The following is an 18,488-nucleotide window of genomic DNA, read 5'->3' on the forward strand; positions in this document are numbered from 1 at the left end:
CTACAGAGCCATTGTCCCCCCCACCCTGCTGTATGGAGCAGAGTCATGGACCACCTACAGCAGGCACCTGAGAGCCATGGAACAATACCATGTCAAAGATCCTTACAAAAGATTCTGAGGATCAGCTGGGAGGACAGACACACCAACATCAGCATCTTGGAGGAAGCCAACATGACCAGCATCACCACTACAAAAATGCAGTACCAACTTCGAGGGACAGGCCATGTCATCTGCATGTCCAATACACGTCTCCCCAGACAGATCCTGTACTCCCAGCTGAAGGAAAGTAGTCAAGCAACTGGCGGACAAAAGAAACATTACAAGGACAATATCAAGGCCATTCTGAAGAAATTCTATATCACATCGAGCAACTGGGAACACATTGCACTGGACAGGAGCACCTGGAGGAAATCTGCCGACCCACAGAGACAAAGCGGCAGCTTTGCAAGGAGAAAGATAAAAAGGCTCAACCACCCACCAACGATTACCACTCTCCCCTGCCCACACTGCACCAAAGTATGTGGATTGCAGATTGGCCTCTACAGCCATTTGAAGACCCACAAGTAGACCCAATGGAGAGAACAGGCCATCATTTATTGTTAATTAACAAATCTGGCAGGAAAAAAAAATTAAGAACAAAGTTAATTTAGCTTGTAACATTTAGAGCTGCTATGCCCCTATGGAAACAAAGCATTCCCCCTCTTCTTTCCTGTTTTTCTTCACTGTGCTATACATTACAAACACACACAGCCTATAAATAACATTTGACACCTGCCAGTTCAGATTATTTGTCCAATGGCAGCGAAATTTCTACATTTAGTATGTATGTGTCAAAAATGTAATGATAAACTTCATTCCTTCTATCACTGCAATGGCAAATACCACCAAGCGAAGCAAGTAACAGCTGTTTGTAAAAGGATAACCTAAAAGTAGAATGTATGGAAGTTGCCTCAATTAACTTTACTTTAATTTATTTTCATTTCTTGAGCCACAAAACCTCCAAAATGCATAAATGCTAAATTGAAAATGAAAATGACTGTCAGAACTCCAACGGTTGATATCCCCATATTAAATATCTCTACAAACCTGTACTGAAAGTACTCTCTCAGATTACTGTAATTATTTTCCCCCAGATAAATTAAGATAGAAAAAAACATTATTGGGCCACCCCATCCTAAATGGACTGTTATATTACCTAAGAAAGCTACAATGTGAAGCAGAGTTTGTGCAGATAATCAAAAGTCTGGACAAGTGAAACTAAGATATGAAAGATATGTATGGACATTATTTAAAATAATGATTATATGTTGCTAATTTAATATGTGAGTAACAATTTACAATAAGGTTATATAGATTAAAATTAATTCAACAGCTAACATGGAATGACAATGAATAATACTTTTACATCATATATTAATCTAGGTTATTTTTTCTACATACACTAATACAGTTTTAAATAAATAAATAAATAAATAAATAAAGTTGTATAAAATAACATTAATATTAATGCATTATGAAAAAACAATATTACGGTACATTTGTACATTAACATTAATTTTGAATAATAAATGCTGTAAAAACATATTATTGTTAGATCGTGATACCTAATGCATTGAATAATTTGAACACATTTAACTTTAATGTAAAGTGTTACCAATATGTTTTTATTCTGTTAGAAAATGTGCAATCCTATAATTGAAATAATTGTAAAAATAACTCTTAACCAGAATTACATTTTAATGGAAATCATGCAGGTCTCTGTCATGAGAATGATTAAACTGGTACTGGTGTACTGGCAAATGAAGTATTACGAGTAAAATGATGCTCTGATGATAAACATGAATTAAACACCAATCTGTACAGAGTCAAAACAAAACACTCCAGGACAGGAAACAATAAAGGTGATAACTTAAACTATGAAACCACAGTATGACCTTAAAGGATGGAATACTATCTACAGAATGACAATCCATAAGGAAGCCACTGTACAACAGTCAAGGACAAGTACACTATATATGGTGATAGTCCAGCCCAGCTGCTTACATACTGTGCAGTGCTGCATGACTGGGGTACTGAACTGAACAGGTCAGGGGTCCTAAGAATACAGTTACAGAATATGTTGTATTCCCAAACACATTGTTCTTTTTTCTTAAGATTGTTCTAAAGACAAAACGTAAAAATGTTAATTCCTGAAAAGAATGTATACTAGTCAATACATATGAATACTTGTATAATACAATAATATAATCAATTCAATAATACTATGAAGTGACACTAATGAAATATAATGTAAACAATGATTGTCCATGATGTGACATTTTGCTGAATTCGAAATGCAGTAACAACTCTACAAAAGTGACTCAAAATAGAGACCTTGTTTTAAATTTTATAATTACACGCCATACATGACATGTTAACTCTGGTAGCGCTATCACAGTGAAAGTGCAAGAAAAATAGATGGCAAATGAAAGCAAAAGGCCACAACATCCTGAGATAGGCTCTGTTAAATAACTATTTAAAATGCAAGGTGAACTAAAAACTATGGAAGCTTGTTTTCGCCACGGAATAAAAAAATATTTAAAAGGTAATTGCAACTTTTTATCTCACAACTCGCAATTTTGACTTTTTTTCTCAGAATTGCGTGACACTTGCAATTGCGTGCAATAGTTATATTGACAATCATAAACTAATTGCAATGTCAGATGTGAGCTTACATTTTCCCTCTCAGAATTGTATTCGATAACTCCCGATTGCAACTTTTTGAAAAAGACTGACTGAAAAAAGACACAATTGCTGGATACAAACTTGCAATTAATTGTATTTGCAGAATTGTGAGTTTATATCTTGCAATTATGACTTTATAAGATGCAATTGTGAGTTTATATGCCCCAATACTGACTTTATAACTCTCAATTGCGAGTTTATATCTCGTAAACAAGTCAGAATTGTGAGTCACAATTACCTTTTTAGTTGTTTTTATTTTTTTGCCGTGGCGGAAACAAACTTCCATAAAAAAGGCGACACCAAGTGCTTATGGTAATCTGCAGGCAGCACAAAAAGACAGCCTTTGTGGTGTTTTTCATTAAGTTGATCAGCGAGCCTACAGAAAGAACCGCCATACAATCAGATAACACCAAAGCCTGTCATTTTCTTCTTAAAACTTCTTAAAGTATAAATAATATCTGTAAAATTATAAAGCTCAAAGTTCAATGCCAAGCGAGATATTTTATTTAACAGAAGTTGACTACAACGAACGGCTGGATTGGACTACACCCCTCTACTTCCTTTTTTTAATGACGTCACTAGAACCGTGTTTTGACTAACCTCCGCCCACAGGAACACAGGCGTATTGATGGCAAAATGTCAACAGGCGTGGTTGATGTTTATCTATAATCGGATACCGCAAAAGTTTAATTCGAAGTTGTTAGTTTGCTCTGTCCATTTCACCACGGACTGTTTTTCTAACCTGGGATAATATCAAGCAGGCTTCTCTCAGCGTTTCATACTGACGAAGGGGGCAATTTCAACTATATGCCAGCAAGCGGTAAGTAGTGATTTAATATGGAAGTAGCGATCACTCTTAACATCGTTTCTCTTAGTAGGATGAAAATAATCTTACTTAAACTGTGATTAATATACAGAAAGCGATCAAAGAACAATCCCTTTCCAATCGCCCAAGCTGTCAATCACACAGCGCGAGTTTATCTGGACACTTGCCAAAACTCGTTATGAAATCAATGATGCTGTTACGCTGCACAACGAAGCTCTTACTGTATTTATATACCTCATGTTTGCATTGGTGAAATCATTAGTGAGAGTGCAGAAACTGCGTTGCAATGATAAGATCTTTTTTCACGCGATCAACAGACTGTCATCTGCTCAATGCTCATCACTGCAACCTTTTATGTGATTGAAATAGATCTAAATACTTAAAAAACGTATCACGATTCGTTAATCCCGATAGCTGTAATAGTAAAAACGTATAATAGCTGTAATAGTAAAAGTTTTCCAGATAGTTCTACATGTAATGCAAGATATTTCATATGCAAGGCAAGCATGTCAGCCAATCACAGCAGAGGGCGTTTACACTGAAGTCTCACAGCAGACACGCCCTTCAAACAGAGCGTTCTATTCAGGGGATGAAATCAGGCTAGGAAATATGCCTTTTATTTCTAAATTATAACAATTTTTGATCTAAAAAACATACTAACATTATAAGGGCACCCCAGGAAACATTATAAAATAATAAAATAATCCATGGAATGGGACCTTTAAAGAAGCAGTGCATACGCCTCTTTGTCGCCATCTCTGTTTGAAACCTGAAATTGCAGTTATTTGCGGAGTTATCCTCTTTACATGGGTTGTGCATCAGTGCCCACGAATCTAATGTTTTGAGGAGTATATGTGTGTTGTCTGTCAACACACCAGTGTGGATTTTCACTATATATCATAATTACAGTTACTACGTCTTGAAAGTATATCCAAAATAAGAAGTTTCACCGGAAAATGTAATCTGAACAAGTAACATGTCTGGCACTTTTGTTCTGACCAACTGAAATAAATAAAGTGTTTTGCAATAAATCACGCTACCAATGGTGATTAAAACTAACAATAGCAAAGTTATCTCAGATCACGTCAAACCGTGCAAATTATTATTATTATTGTTGTACTTTGTTCTCAAATTGTTAATATTACCAACATCAACATTGCGTGACTACGTGTCTTTAGTGTGTATTAGCATTATCTGTAGATATCATTTTCTGTGCAGTCTAATCTCTATCATACCATTCGAATTTCATCTAAAGAAATTGTTCTTTTGACCTCAAAAAAGCAATTTTATGTTCCTTAGAACTCGTTCTCTTTGAAATACAAAGCTTTTGTAAGTATAACGTATTCCCATGTACTGTATCTGTAATCAGATGCACATTTAAAACTAGAATATACTGTAATCTAATTTCAGTCAATTACTAGTGTCCAAAGTCTTTTACTTGACTACTGGTGATTCCCCAGTTGTCAACGATGACTGTCGTTTTGAACTTTCAGGATTACAAGCTGCCATGAAAACGACAAGTTTAATTCCTATCCAGCAGCTGTACGAAGAGGCTACAAACAATTCACCACCTGCAGCATCCACACGCGTGATATACTAGCCAGGACTACTACTTTATGTATACGGACATGACGTAATGACGCAAAGACGAACAGCGGCAAACTCGTATTTCCCACAAAAACCGACCCGACCAATTCAATTTGAAAAAATTATTACAAGCTTACCGATGTGAATCTAAGGTAAGGAGACAGTTTTGAACACTGATTGGTTATTTATTTATTTTTGATTTTGGATAATTTTTAACCAAAAGTGTTATACCTGTCTAATAAAACACATAATATATTAGAGTGTCTTTGGTGTTTCCATGGTTTCTATGGAAGTAAAAAGGAAATCAAGGGTAGTGCGTATATGACGTGATTGATAGGCGACGCAATATTTTTAAAAAATATTTGAGAATTCAAAAAAAATTCAAGAACTTTTGGATTTATCTTAAAAAATTCTTAATTTCTTTCTTAAGAAGATTTTCATGAATAAAGACCCAGTTACTCTAGACAGTTTTTTTCTAGTCATTCATAATTACAGGATAAGGATTTTAAAGAGACAAAAATAGAAAACATTTTAGAATATAATTTTATAAGGAACTCACAAAAACCTTTTCCCAGGATAAAAATTTTACAAAAATTTAGAATCACTATAACTAACTTCGTACAAACTTCCATCCCTCACAGTCGTGTCTACTCTGACTAAGGTCTATGAAGAGAGCAGCATGAAGCCACATATAATCTACAGTAGCAGCTTTGGAGCAGAAGCCAAAAACAGGACAAATATTGACTCACCTTGCAGTGCAGTGTTGCTGTTGTGATGGACAGGTTTGGGAGGGGGCACTGGTGGTTGTTTAGGAGCAGTAGGGGCCACAGGGGTGGAGTGGGCAGGAATAGCGGGCGGGGTGGAGTGGGCAGGAATGGCAGGCAAGGTGGAGTGGGCAGGAATAGCGGGCGGGGTGGAGTGGGCAGGAATGGCAGGCAAGGTGGAGTGGGTGGGAATAGTGGGCGGGGTGGGGTGGGCAGGAATGGCAGGCAAGGTAGAGAGGGTGGGAATAGTGGGCGGGATTTCATGGTCTCCTGCTGTTACAGGGGGAATGGGATTAGTGCGGGAGGAGTCGTCTACATTTAAAGACACAGTCCGAGGAGGAGGTTTAGCAATGGGGGGAGCAGCGGATGACGATGCTGATGAAGATGACGATGATGACGAAGAGGAGGGGGGTGAGGATGGGACTGGAGCAAGCTCTGAGGAGGAGGAAGCAGCCATCAGCCATTTGGGAGGGAGAATGGCCTGCTTATTGGGTGGCTGTGACTCTTTAGTGAAGGTACTTGCAGGTTTGGGCTCAGGAACAAATCGCACACCCAGTGATCCTAATGGTGAGCACAAGACACATGCACAAACATACATAAACACAGCTAACAAAATACACACAAGTGCACAGCACAGTTACAACAGCAGGCACAAGTACATCAGGCATAGCATGTTAACAGTGGCGGTGAGGTGCAGGAGCACTTTAAAGACCCCATTAACCAAAAAATGGGAGATTTTTGGCTTATATCAACTTTTAAACAACATACATGGGATGAACCCATCAATATTTCCCACCTCAACGGTTTCAATTGTTAAAATCCCAACACTGGAATCTAGCTGTTTCATGGGGTCTTTAACACCATTGTGCTTTGAGCAAAACTTCAGCCACACAGTGAGCAACTGCATATCTTTTCTCTCTCTCCCTCCCCACCCAAAATAGAATTGCATGAATTGTATGGTCAAACTCTTGAAACTCTTTGGTACAGCTAAGCTGTTTCTCGAGAACCTAATATAAGCTGCTTTGAAGAGCTCAAGTAAATGTATTTGCGGCACAGACACACTACTGTAATTGTATCCTGACAGCAAAAACAAGACACGATACTGACATCTATTACAATCACATTAATTTGAAAAACAGGTTGAAGCGCTAATGAAAGATCATTTGTGATAAAAAAAAATAACTTGTATGATATTTTACAGACATATACAGGGCCTGGATATATTGAGCTATCATTTAACTATCATAAAAAACTGTCAGTTCTGATCTTAGATGGTGTTCACACTGTTGTGAAAAAACAAAAACAGATTTGGACCACTTTTGCCTATTGTCTGAATGTAGCCTAATCACGCTCTAACAGTTTGAGCCTGTCTACACCAGAGGTGTCCAATCCTGCTCCCGAAAGGGCCGCTTTCCTGCAGAGTTCATGTCCAACACACCTGGCTGGAAGTTTCTAGCGATATGCAAGACCTCGATTAGCTGGTTCAGGTGTGTATAATTAGGGCTAAGCTAGGGTGTGTCACAATGAATAAGTATATCATGTACACAAATTCAGGCACTGGTAAGGGCAGTAAGGACCCTGGCTCACTACACATTGAGACACTGATGACATGATCCCGAGACATAATGTCCTCACTGTACAACAGCTAATGGTATATATGAAAAACAGCAGAACTAATATCTTTCTGAAATTATTTTTTAATGTTATTTATGATATTTAATGTTATTTATGATTAGGATAAATGCTTGTTACATATACAAGCAACAACATTACAGCCGTAAATAAATAATAAATGTTTGCTAGATTATGTTCATTACCTGTCTAGCGATGCGTTTAAGCTGAAATATAATTCAATAATCATTTGCATTTTAAAAGACATCTATCGCATGTCATTATGTGTAGTGAGTTGGCTCACGTGAGCTGTGTTTCGCGCTTCAGAACTTTCATTAAGGGGACATAGTGAGCATCAATGCTCCCTGGTTTTCATAGTGCATTGTGGGACTTAGGGAGCAAACATTTCAGTGCACTGGTGGGATTTCGCGATTGAGAGATTTAAAATGGCCGACTCTTTCATCAGTGCCCTGACTACTGAACTAGGGAGATGATTAAGACGCACCACTAAACTCTAGCTAGGTAGTGGCCCTCCAGGTCCAGAATTAAGACACCCCAGGTCTACACTGAATGCTTCAAAGCTTAAGACGGAAGTAGCATAAGTGCACCACATCCAGTGTGACAGTATTTATTTTTAGCCCTATATTTATGTGAATATTAAAATGAGTCCTCTAGTAAACCTCACAGTTTTTGGTGATGCCTTTATTCAATGTTATGAGACCACAAATCTATTGTCATGAATGAAGCGAGCTGAGTGGGAATTTTACCTGTTCGTGCCCTTGATTCTTCCTCTGCAGGTGTGTATCGTGGCAGTGTGCTGCTCTGGATGGCCTCTGATACCGGCCGCAACTTCGGTCCAATGTCAGATGAGCTCTTCTGAAGAATGTGCCGCATGTCCTGTTCTGACTGAGGCCTGACTAGTTTCCCATCAGACACCTGTTTCATAGGTTCTGGTCTCCTGACATCTCTCCTTTCTCTGTCATCTTTTCGATCTTTTTCCTCACGTCTATCCCGTTCCTCTCTTCTTTCCCTGTCTTCCCTCCTTTCAATCAGCTCCTTTCGCTCTCGATCGTCTGCCCTCTCGGGCTCATCTCGCCTTTCGTGATCTTCTTTCCTGTCTCGTGGCTGTTTCCTGTCCCTGCTCTCCCTCCAGTCTTTTTCTTCCCGTTTTTCTCTGTCATTCCTCCTCTCTTTCTCACGTTCATCTCGCTCACCTCTTCCATGCGAGTCCTCTTTATCCGGCTTCCTATCTCGTCTGTCTCTATCATCTCTACGTTCAGCCTTTACATCCTTGTCATCTTTTCTATCCCTTCGTTCTCTGTCCCTACCCGCCTTCTCGTCTCGGTCGTCCCGCCGATATCGTCCCTCCTCCTGTCCTTGTTTCTCTCTTGGTAACGATCCTGCACGTCTTTCCAAGTCCGACTCTAGTCGGCTGCGTCGTTCCGTTTCAGGTGGTAACCGTGTTCGAGCGTCCACATCCAGCGGCTGACGGTTGCGACTGACATCGGAAGGTGCTCTGTTGCGCCGCTCCGGTTCAGGTGCGAGGCTATTCCTCTGTTCTTCTCCGTGTGGTCGTGAAGATGGTGCCTTAACTTCTGATCCTGTGTCTGACCTGCGTTCTCCAGGTAGTTGAGCAGTGTGGCCATTCTTTATTGGAGGAGCTTTATGATTCACGTTATTACTCTCTGAAACAGATATGGGTAATGGATTGAGACAGAAACCAACAGAACAAAGAAAAAACAAACACAAGATATTTCATGTGTATACATGTCAAAATAGGAAAGAAAAGAATAATCACAATTTCCATTTGTGTAAAGTAACCTATTTTACTGTAGAATCATATAGAATTTTGTACATTATTTTAAATGACAATTCAGCACATAATACATTAAAAAAATATGACCGGGACATGTTTATGAAAGAAAGAATCTGATAAAACCTTTGGTTCCCCTTTAGTGAACCATTGACCCTGCTAGTTTGCCATACCATTCTCTGGGATATCCTTAAGTAACCCTCGCTCAATCAGCTCCTCCCTGGGTTTCCTCATCGAAATCTTCCTCTCCAGCACTAATCATTCAGAAAGAGAGCAGATATGCACATTAATCTCTCAAGCAGCAGGTTTTGCAAGATAGTGAGTTTTAGGGAATACTTTAATTTGCAATGCTTTGGAAAGTTGCATTGGTAGTGTGTATGCTACTACTACTAGTGTAGAAGAAGAAAAAAAGAAGATCAGAACATGAGTGCTGGAGTCACTGTTTTGTAAAAAATGCATATAGGATACTGTTACCTCAAAAGTTAAACAATTGAATAAAATAAAATAAACCTTTTTTTTTTTTTCATTTCCAAAATCTCAAAATAATAGCAAAATGGCAAAAGTCTTAATTTTTTTTTTTTTTAAATGTCAAATTAGTAACAAGTTTAGTAACAAATCAAAACATATCACTGTAACTTCCCAAAAAAAAAAGCTTCATGTCAGATTTCGGTTTCAACAGTATTAGCATTATATGACAGTAATTAGCCTATGCAGTTTTACTGTCACAAATCAGACAAGAAAAGTACCTTCTGATGTTTCCTTGAACTTTTCACTGCTTCTCTTCTTTCTCCACTTCCAAGGTTTGAAGATCTTGCCCAGGTTGGAGAACTTGCCCTTGCCCTTTGCCAAAGGGGTTCCTGCTCCTGGATGTGCTCCATCACTCTCTGGCATACTATGATCGACTTCATCGTCTGGGGAGGAGTAGGAAAGAGAGAGAAGTCGTTTCCAGGCCTGTAACTGGGTGTCCATTTTAAAAAAAATTTAGCAGATTTTGTACTTTCATCAGGTAATTAAGTAAAAAAAAAAAAATTATAATTACAATGGCTAATTCTAATGTTGTGCATAGGTATGTAGTCAAATACTGATAAACAAACACGTAGCATTTTATATTAATACAACTTACAACAGAATGCATTTTATATTTTAAATTTGATTCGTTTTTTGAAACATCATTTTAAACAGTTTTTAGTAATACACTTTCTATACAGTACGTATACAACTCAGAAAAACGTATCTATGCGAAAAATTACTTCGGTTAATTAAGATAAAATGACTAATGCATGGCCTCTTTTTTAGGATTTTTAGGGGCCAAGCACAGAAGGTTCGTAGGCACTTATTGTAATAATTAGTGTTCCTATTATTATTATTATTATTAGTAGTAGTAGTATTATTATTAATGTTATAAATATAAATATAAATATATATACAATGGTTTTTTTTACAGATTTTTTAAAAAGGTTTAAAGGGGGGCGCGACGAAAAAAGTTTGAGAACCACTGGTGTACACTAACGTTACTGGTAGTTCCTAAAGTGCTGGTGTAGACCCTACTCTGAAATAAGAGCTAAATTAGTTCCTCCAAAAGGAGTTCCTAGAACTAAAATCGTTCCTAGTTCCTGCGGTGCGAACACGCCAAAATTCGGGTACTTCTGCCAGTAGTTTTAGGAACTATGAAAAGGTTCCTCCGGTGCGAAAGCCCATTATGCCAGCCCACAGAACCGCTTGCTGGAAAGTTGGCTTGATTTTCACAAAAAAATTTGCTTAGATCATCTTCAGACCATGTCAGCCAAAAGTTATTAAAAGCTTTGTGATTGACCAAACAGTTCTCGAACAGATCAACAAATTTTGATGGCATGGTGCCAAGCTGATTCTGATGCTGTAACACTGCAACGCTTTGCCAAATTGACACCAAACTTGTTATGTGTCATTGTCTGTTCACACTGACCACACATCATCAATTCGGTTACAGCGCCACCTATTGGTCAAAAGCGACAAGCAATTTTAATATAACATGATTGTATTTGTGATTTTTCAGCCATTTTGACTAAAATAAACTAAAAATATATTTAATTACTTGTTGTTGCAGTTGCTCTGAAGCTCAAAGCCATGCTTGCATAAATTATTGTGCTTTCTTTTGTGTTTGGTCCTGATAATTGCTGCTTGCAGCAATATTTATTATTATGCTTAGAAAAGATGGAATTATTTTCAACAAAATGTATAATTAACTCGGTGATATATTAAACCCAAAAGTGTAAGAACACTCTACATTGAATACAACAAAGAAATCACACTACAGAAAGTCACCATGGCTCTTTTAAATGGTAACATAATACCCACTGCACTATGTGTTCACAGCAAAAGAAAAAGGGAACCGACTCCGTTTATCACGATATGATTCAGTATACTTAACACAATAACTGTAATTCCCTAAATATTTATAGTCTAAGATAACACAGTGTGACTGTAATATGTTGCTAAAATAGATTGACGTAACAATTACAATCATTTCAACATCCTAATGAGTCACATTTACAAGTAACAACAGAGGGTAGAGATTCAGAAAAGTTATATGGATACTGAAACTCTGACTCAAACAAGCCATGAGCGCACTGTAATTTACAAGACGTCAAACAGATTTGCAAGCAGTGACACCCAGTTGAGGTTTACAAAACTTTTCTATTAAACCCAGTACCTGTAGCCATAAGAACAGGTCACATTGTGCAGTGTAGAAAGATGTGCTTCAGTTTCACTTTAACATAATACAATATCTAGATCTAATCATAGCACATCAAGCCAACTGGCCAGTTTCATGGTATTTCAAAACATCCCACAGGAATCTAAAAGGTGCCACCTTTTGAATGTGCATTTCAGAAGTATAAATAGAATTGGCCTATAAAAATTAACTATAACCACATATCTATTCCCCCCTGCTTGTTTAATTAATGCTGATGTTCAGCAATTATGGTAAAATAGATCGCTAAAGAAGTGTTCCAGGTTGTTAAAGTCTATTGTAGGGCATTTATATTTGTATAATTTGTATAATTCCTAAATTAGTACAATGTGTTAATAATGTGTAAAAAACTTAAGTTAAAAAAAAAAAATAGATAATAAGATAAAATTTAAATAAGATTAATACATGTTTTGTCACAAATACATTTCATTAAGTTCAATCCACTTAAATTTGTAAAATTAAAGTTAACAATAGTTTTGTTTTGTATTACATCAATAATTTTTATCAATATGACTAGATACCAGATTTCTAGTACCCAGTATGTTTAGCATGAGACTGAATGCAGAGAGGTCAAATCTAAAATTAAGTGTCATTAAGCCCGTTTTTGGGGAAAAAACGTGTGGTTCGTGACTCGAATTTATGCATTTCAATGGCAACACTATCAACACCGAAATGAACCTGCAGCAGTCAGGTGGTGCAGGTCAGTGCTCTTTAAGTTGTTTATGTTCAATATTATTGTAATGTTATGTGCTTTTAGACATGAGATAGTTTAACACCTTCTCTTGTGATGCATTTGTTTGTTCCCTGCTGTGTGTGTTTATGTGTTTTGGAGGAGCCTTGGCTTTGGAGAGCACTCTGAAGGGATCTAGCTTGATATTGCTAGCCTCTCCGAAAATTGCCTACCTTACCTGTATTTTACCCTAAGCAGGTTTTTTTTTTTTTTTTTTACAATGAAGACTATCCAGTTATTTTACATTTATACTTCCATTTCTGTAGTAGGCCTATTGAACACTACTAATAGACACACCTGAAATATGTAAAGCCATGTTTATTTCATGCAACTCTTTATTCAATTGTATTTATCTGAGCCATTGTTTGCCATTTGTTTATTTGTTCTTATTTTATAAGTTTAGTTTAGTTAAACGATTCAAGAAAAGATTCCCTGTTCTGTTTGTAAGCTATTGCAACAAAATTATAAAAAAAACAAAAACAAAACATATTTCTATGGCGGTATACTGTATGGCAGTTTTCCCTGTGGTATCAAAAATGGTATCCAATATCGATATTTCAAGGTATCGTATCAAAGTTAGAAATTCCAGTATCGTGACAACACTAAATACAAACATAATTAAATCCTCTTGATGTTTCCTCCCTTACACTTGCTCCATAGATTGCACAGTACATGCAATTTGTCCTTTGTTTGAATAAAAATGTTGTAACAGGAAAAAGAAGGCTGTGCAAATGATGTCTATAAAGCAAGAATAATGTATTGAGAGAGAGAGAGAAAGAGAGACCGTTAAACTGGTCTGGAGACACAAGACAAGGCAAGGCAAGTTGTGTATGACACATGGGGAGGTTTGGAATGTTTATGGGTTTTGGCAGCTCCATTGGCATAGATGCCGCTAACTGATTAAGCAAGTGTTTGACAGCACACAGACCTAGTTTACTTCACTCAAATGGGATTTTCCAACGAAAACACTTTAAACAAGGGTACACAAATCTTCGAATTAAAAACTACAAGCTCCTCTTATGAAGGTCTAGCTTTGACAATGACACGACAAGGCGGTGTTACAACAACCTCCCACTGAGCAATAAAGACACATAATTACCACGCAGATTTGGCTGATAGGCAAAATGCAGAGATCCAATCATCTGTCCAGACCACAAGCTCTTAATGTCATATACTCATCATGAGATAAACACACTGTCTGTGATGTCTCTCTACAAGATAACTGTATTTTTACATTTTCTGTAAAGTAAGTAATTTTCTGAGTAAAATGTAAAAAAAAAAAAAAAATTGGTGGTAGGCTTACTTGTCAGAGAAAAAGTAACCACCGCTAGAGTGTTGTGGGTTGTTGCCAGGGCATTGCTGTGTGGTTGCTAAGGTGTAAAGTATATTGTTTCGTGAAAATTGATATATATCATCCACGTCCAAGCCCTACAACTATTATTATTTATTTTGTTTGATGTACCACTCATTTTTTAAATTAATTTATTCTGCAACTTTTCCCATGAAATAAATGCAGATATATGGAATAGCTTTTTTGACTGGGGGTCTACTTACTGCTTACTGGAAAAACACACTGTCCTCATGTTGATTGGAAAAAGAAGGGCACGGTGACAAGAGAAAACAATGTGACTTGTTGTCATGGCACCATGACCTTGACAAAATTGAATAATAAAGTAATCAAAGTGAACGTCGCATAATAAGAGCACAGGCCACAATATACCCATCAACCCCAACCACTGATCTTTACCTGACACACAAACACACACACACACACACACACACCCCTCAATCAACGCTTCTATGAAGCACTGCCTCACACTCAATGAGCTCTTTGTTTCAGGAAGGCTGCACATTCCTCTCATATCAGTGACAAACGTGAGAATCGGATCAGTGTCGACTGTCCTGAAAACACTGAGCATAATATAGAGCTATGTTAATGGTAGAGGTAGGACATCAAGGACACTGCTTAGTGTATAAATAAACATAGAGGTCAATGGGAGAAGTGAACAAGCTTGTAATGATCAAACATTAAGTGAGAGGAAACAAGTGGAGAGTATTGTGCAAACAGAAGATTTACGGCAACACCTTAAAACAATATGACAAGTCATCAGAAGGTGAAAAACTACTGAAAAACTGGTGGTTATTTGAAATCTAATAATACAACTTTTTAAAAATGTGTTTGAAAGAAGCCTCATGCCCACCAAGGCTGCATTTATTTTATCAAAAATACAAGAACAACAGTAATTTTGTGAAATATTATTGCAATTTAAAGATCTTGTGATGGCAAAGCTGAATTTTCAGCATCATCAGTTTTCAGAGTCACATGATCCTTCAGAAATCATTCTAATATGCTAATTTGCACTGTATTACATAAGCCCCTTTCACACAGCGCGTTGATCCCGGGAAATTGCCGTAAAAATTGCTAGAGTGTCTTCTGTGTGGGATGCAAACATGTCCCGGGATTGATGCCATGATCGATGCCGGGATGGGGACTAGAAACATTGCCAGGATCAGTCCAGGAACGCGTCTAAGTGAACAAAAGCCAGGACCAATGCCGTAAGGGGTATTTTGTTGCTCTTAGAAGAAAGTTTGTGTTCGTCATCAACAAAGAAAGAACGAAAAAATGTCTGCAAACTAGAATGAAGCAGAGACCAGGGAGCTCCTGACTATCTGCAGATTCCGCGCTGAAGCTGAGATCGTTCTCCAGCTTTGTGGAACGGTACACGCTGCGTTAGTGTATGACCGAATCCGGAAAAAAATGCTTGACCGTGGTTCGAAAGTGCAGATCATTAGTAAACTTAAGACGCTGCGTAAAAAAATCCACCAAGTGCACCACTACAATGGAAAGAGAGGCAGCAGAAGATTAGACTGGCCTTTCTACAACACATCCTGACGTCACGTGTCTTTACGGCATGTGTGTGAACGCACTCACAGATTCCTGAAAATCACTGGCAGTGCCAAAATCAAACGATCCCGGGACAAATCATGGGACACATTATCCGTGTATTTTCCGGAATCTCTTTGTGAAAGGGGTAATATTTTACCATGACTAGGATTCAGGATTCTTTGATGAATAGGAAGTTCAAAAGAACAGCATTTATTTGAAATGGAAAACTTTCGTAACATTATAAATGTTGTTACAGTCACTTTCGATTAATTTGAAGCATTATTGATAAATACAATTAAAATTTATTTTAAAATTAAATAAATAAAAAAATCTAACTAAAATCTAACAAAATACAGACAGATAAAATAAAATAGAATTGCAACAAAAATTAATTTGTAATTTATTGTATTTTCTATTATTGTATAAATGTATTTTGACTATTTTGTGATTTTATGGATATATTTGGAACGAAATACAAGCATGCTGCATACTATTAAAACGTTTAAAAAGCATTATGTGAAACATTTCAAACAGAACAATATTACGGTCATATGACCTCAGTTTAACTATGTGAGTGTCTAGTTATCAACTGCATCAATTTGCATCAAATCAAATCAATTCATGTAATATGTCAGTTTTTGTCAATCCCATCAAAAAAACGTATTTCCAGTTAATTCAATACACCTATACATGCATGCAGAAAATGTGCATACCGTGCACCATATAAACACTATAAACAGCAGAAACAGTACTATGCTATTCAGAAAATAAGACCTTCACAACAAAATTGTACAAATCATTCATAAAACCATTCTCATGTAAACCAAAGCATTCAATACATTTGTTTAAGAATAGATTTATGAATGAGGCCCAGAGCCTCTATTTGTTCATCTTGTTTTAAAACACAAAGTAAAGGAAGGGCAAGGCTGCATGTTGGGTTCGAATTCATAATGCTGCAATTTATACGGTTGGAAAACAGCGTAACAACAAACCATTTGAGTCAGCCTGAATCAATAGACAGCACAAAAACAGGTTTTCTCCTTTAACACTGCTGCACACAACTCCTCGACCAAACACATGGCCATACATGATTAAAAAGATCCAATATAAAGACTGCTATAGAGAGCAACAGGCAGTTACAGCGAAGCACGTTCTTATATCATCTCATAAGGTCTAATACTAAAGGAAGTGTGCCTGACAGAAACATGAGAATATCCAATTGCACAACCGCCAAATTCCATCAGCGTACATTGACCTGCCCCTGCCTGTCTCTTACTCCTTCCTTCATGTGAAACAAACGTACACCTGCAATAATTCAGACTAGCACAGTTGGCATCTGTACAGAGTATGCTTAAGCAATATCATCTGATCACCTCCAGAGTAAAAACCAAAACAGGTCTGGCACTGCTTACAAACCAAACATAAGACACCATACAAAAGTTTCTGGATCAACATTCTGTCCAAAATCCAGTTGTAACTCACCTGTTATGTAGGTAAGATTTGGGTTTAAAGTCTGAGTACTTGTTCCTTGTCCCATAATCTTGCCCTGTACCCCCAAGTCCCGTGTGCCCCGTCCTCTGCCAGTCCCGGGGCCCGCGGCAGGGAGGGCAAAACACAGTTCCACTATTCTCGGCGAGCAGGTACTCTCGCTCTGTAATCCTAGAAGTTTGTGCTCACGCTCGCAGTTTCGTCCCTCCTTCTTACTTCACAACTTCTGTTTTGGTGGTTCGCTTGCTCTTAGTCAACAACTCATGAAGGTCCCTCCCTCTCAGCAGCCCTGACTTCATAAATAACATACGCTGCTTGTCTGAAGTATGTCAGCTGGCCAGGATGCCATTCATTCCCGGTGGCAGATTTTTTGGAGCCGAAGTTCACAGAGGGAAACTCTGGAGGGACCAGAGGAGGTAGGAGCCAGTCTCTGCCTATGCTGCTACACACCTTCATTTCCCAAAATGCATTAGACGGTGCAGTGTAACCAGAGAGTGGCTGCAACCTGAGATGGGGCGAGGTGGAGCCCTTGACTGGCAGGAAGTGACATCATAGAAGGCTCCAATTACAGTGAGTGAGACAGATAGTGAGTTGGCGTCACAGGCTGATTATTTATGTGTGTGTGGCCATGAAATGAAGACCATTCACAGTATACTTACATTGATGCTGAGCACCTAGGCGTAACCAAAGTGGGAGGTAAAATTCCAGACAATTATGCTGATGAGAACTTAAATTAAGAAATACAGTGTTGCAATGTGGTTGGTATAGTCCTACTCTCCTCCACTGCTCAGTAACATCTAATGAGAATATGCAAACTTATACTTTACATGGGGTGACTATAAATGTTTTGTCTTTTTTCGCTCTGATCAAGAACACAACAGAATTGTATTTAGTGAAGTCTGTATTTTATATAAATTAATAAAATAAAGATTAATAAATATGAATTGAGATGAGACTGTGTGTCTTGGAGGCAGTACCTTCACATTATCTTCATGGATAATAACTAACTTCTTTTCTGAACAATTTTTGGAATGATTTTCAATAAACTGTACTAGTTAGTAATTTCAGTGAATGTAAGTAAAAGTTAGTTCTCCTCAGGTTTACACATTATACAGAGTGAAAAGTAACCATACAGGTGAGATTCAGCATTTTAACTATATCTATAAGTATATCTGCTGTTTACGGAAGCCATAAGGCCATGCATTATCATTTTATTCTTTTTTGTTTTCTCATGATTTCAACAAACCAAAACAGTTGTTTTCTCATGATCACAACTTAGGTTTTTATTTCATTTTAATCAAATATAAATTAAGCATTGGTGAGCATAGGA

The 18,488-nt window shown here is 37.6% G+C and overlaps 1 protein-coding gene across 9 annotated transcripts in view; it reads right to left on the bottom strand.

The window, feature by feature from the left end:
- The window catches only part of phactr4a (phosphatase and actin regulator 4a), a 72,713-nt gene that overhangs the window by 11,943 nt on the left and 42,282 nt on the right, over positions 1-18,488 (bottom strand). For 4 of the 9 annotated variants that reach the window (XM_079878034.1, XM_079878030.1, XM_079878031.1 and 1 more), the window contains exons 3-6: positions 10,072-10,236; positions 9,499-9,579; positions 8,280-9,197; positions 5,887-6,462 (exon numbers count right to left, since the gene is read on the bottom strand). In XM_079878034.1, the coding sequence (XP_079734160.1) occupies positions 5,887-6,462; positions 8,280-9,197; positions 9,499-9,579; positions 10,072-10,236 (1,740 nt within the window). Of the gene's footprint in view, positions 1-5,886; positions 6,463-8,279; positions 9,198-9,498; positions 9,580-10,071; positions 10,237-17,152; positions 17,630-18,488 lie in introns of those variants that run through there. The other 5 variants (XM_079878033.1, XM_079878029.1, XM_079878036.1 and 2 more) reach the window with 3 other exon arrangements.

Source organism: Squalius cephalus (assembly GCF_949319135.1).
Source record: "Squalius cephalus genome assembly, chromosome: 8".
Classification (NCBI taxonomy): domain Eukaryota; kingdom Metazoa; phylum Chordata; class Actinopteri; order Cypriniformes; family Leuciscidae; genus Squalius; species Squalius cephalus.